Source organism: Drosophila suzukii, chromosome 3 (genome assembly GCF_043229965.1).
Source record: "Drosophila suzukii chromosome 3, CBGP_Dsuzu_IsoJpt1.0, whole genome shotgun sequence".
Taxonomy (NCBI): domain Eukaryota; kingdom Metazoa; phylum Arthropoda; class Insecta; order Diptera; family Drosophilidae; genus Drosophila; species Drosophila suzukii.
In genome coordinates, this window is record NC_092082.1 from 91,664,285 (window position 1) to 91,667,095 (window position 2,811).

The 2,811-nt window shown below is 40.0% G+C and overlaps 1 protein-coding gene across 1 annotated transcript; it reads right to left on the reverse strand.

The window, feature by feature from the left end:
* Positions 1–224: 224 nt before the first annotated feature.
* On the reverse strand, positions 225–1,724 carry LOC108008039 (uncharacterized). Its single transcript, XM_017071823.4, has one exon. It carries the CDS (start codon positions 1,626–1,628, stop codon positions 621–623), a length of 1,008 nt encoding a protein of 335 aa, XP_016927312.4. The 5' UTR covers positions 1,629–1,724; the 3' UTR covers positions 225–620.
* Between the last annotated feature and the right edge of the window lie 1,087 nt (positions 1,725–2,811).

Sequence of the window (2,811 nt, forward strand, 5' to 3'; positions counted from 1 at the left end):
GTTCGCCGAAAGTTGTCAACGGCCATAAACGCCAACCACCCACCACTTTCCTTTGACTTTTCACTGAAAACCCAACACCAGCCGCAGACTTTTCCCCCTCCCCCGCCCGATTTCCATTAGCATAATGTCTGATTCGCCGATTTCCCAGGCCCTCCACTCCGCTCCTCTCACTTTCGATTTGCCACAATTCCATTTTATTTATTTGCCGGCCAGCGAAATTACATTTTAAAAAGTTTACTTCTCGTTTGTTTTATTTGTTTCTGTTTCAGGGGGTACAACAAATTTTTATTGCTAATGTATGCGCATGGGAAATTGATTCCGGCCCCCAGGTCCAAGTTTTCCTCATGGAGGTTGGTTGAGATTTTCCATCTTAATTCTGCGCGACCTTGAAGGCGGCTTCTTAATTGTTAATCGAGTGCCAATGCCATGTCAGCGGGACGACCTTGGCCAGAAGTAGGGGATCCATTATTTTTGGCAAATCTGGTTCAAGAGCAAAAATCGAGGGAGAAGAACTGCGAATTTTCCGAGGCTCGGCACCAAAATAGACTGGCCACAGCGAAGACATCTGGTTCGTATAAAATCGAAATGGAAATGGAAAACACGCACTTTTTCCTTTATCTCTATCTCAGCTTGTGAAACAGTTCACGAACAGCACAGTGATCTTCGGGATCGATGGCTCCCATGGCCACTTGGTACAGTAGAGCCTGCAGTATGAAGGGCATTCGCTGGCTGCGGTCCATGCTGCACCAGGTGATTCTTTTCTCGTTTTTAAGCGACGAATCCTTGACCGATGGAAAAGCCTCGCGAAAACTCCTGGTGAAACTCTCGCTGAAGTTTTCGTAGGGGGTTTCCTTCAGATCATCGCCTGTCAAAGCCTTCCACTGAAAACGAAGTTTTGCCGCTGGCTTCAGAGAGTCCCATGATGCTGATTTACAAGTCGATGTTATATAGTCTTCATATAAAGCCTGGGCGCTATCCTCCAACTCTTTGAGCTCCTCTTCAGGCGGTGGATTTTCATCAAAACCGCTGGTTTTCTCCTTGCCTCCAGCCAACCTAGATTTGTTTGAACATTTCTTTTGGGGAAAAAGACCCTTTAAAAAATGCACAAGTTTCGTGTTTATTCCCTCTTTTTGGTCATCATCATCTTCTGAATCCTCTTCAAAGCAGTCATCGTCTATGGAAAAAGTTGTTTGACACCCAAAATTTCTCTTTTTTCTAGAGCACTTTGGCTCCTCCTTGAAAGTTACTCTACTTCTGGGGTTTTCCTCGCATGAATCCTCTTTTTTAGGGCACTGTTTCCTGTGATTCTTGTCTAGATCATCGTCCTCATCTTTGTATGCCTCGAAAATTAGGTCCAATTGGCTCGTGTTCAAGTCGGAAAATCGAATAAGACGCGGCTCACATCGCTCCTCACCATCGTAGGTGACCAAAGGACCTGGGTACTCGTGCCTTATTGTATAACTAGGACGGGTCACCAGTTGCCTCGCTATATCGTCTTTACTTCGCACTCTTTGTATAGCTAACGTTTCATCTGAATCGGAAGACGAAGATCCAGAGACTAGATTGCTAAATATCTGTTTTAGTAAACAATACAGATCGGCACTTAAAAATTTGCATAACGTATCCATGGCTTAAAAAATTTATGAATTGTATATAATATTTAAAGATATTACTTAACATTTACTGAATTTTGTCCTTTAACTCAATGCCTTCTAAACATGCTTCCAAAACTCATACGATTTTCCAAATGTTCCTATGATAACGCTTTCAAAGGAATCCCAATTTTACCCTGCTTAATTTAGTGTTCATGAAAATATATGGCTCCGCATTATAAATGCGAAAAATACTCGTTCTATAAAAATCAGACGGGGGGCGGGTCCAAATATGACAGCAAATTCTGCTATATTAAAAATGCTGCTGTAGCTGCAAAAAAAAAAGGAAAAATATCAGAATAGAAATAAAAAGTCGAAACCGAAAGGAAAACATTTGGATATTCACATTTATTCGCTTCTCTCCTCGTTTATTTATGATTTCTGCTTATTATCTGGGGCGGGGTTTTGGGGAATCGCAATTGGAACGTTCATATTCATTCTTCCGATTAAGCAGTTTTCATGGTCATCGCCAAACGTTCGCGAATCATGGCCGAAATAAAATAAAATAAGTGGCCTAAATAAAAAGCCGGCGGGCTGAAGGGCAAAGTAAACCTCTCTGCGCATATTACCCACCGATCCGAGCACCGAATAGCTGCAATTATTGAAATTAATTTCATTTATTACATCATGAAAATATTTCCCAGCCAGCGAGCAAAATATTTTCGCCACACGCTGTCCCTTGCAATTAAGGATTGGACATTGACTTCTCTGCCCCCTTCGTCCTTCCAGTATTTTTGTGGGCGTAATTTGAAGTTAATAACGTTGAAATAAATTCCCCATTCGATTTGAATCGCCCCCATTAAGCGGACCGACATTTGCCAATTGCCCAGGCCAAAACACGACGAGACACTGATAAAATGATTTTTGTTATAACATTTTTAATGAAAAATTAAGGATCATCAGATCTTAAAGAAATGCAAAAATATTTAAAAAAAAAAACTTAGAATAGCTTAGTATTTTTCTTTTACTCCCACTTTATTGAGGTATTTAAAAAATATAACTTTAAATTGAATGCATAACTTGCATTTGAATCTTTATCTTCTTGTATCTTTAAAAACCATTTTAAAAAACTTTTTTTGTTAGCAATTAATATTAAAGCAGAACTTAACTAATCTTAGCCATTTTTTTCCATTTTTCTCACTGTACAATTATCAGGAGT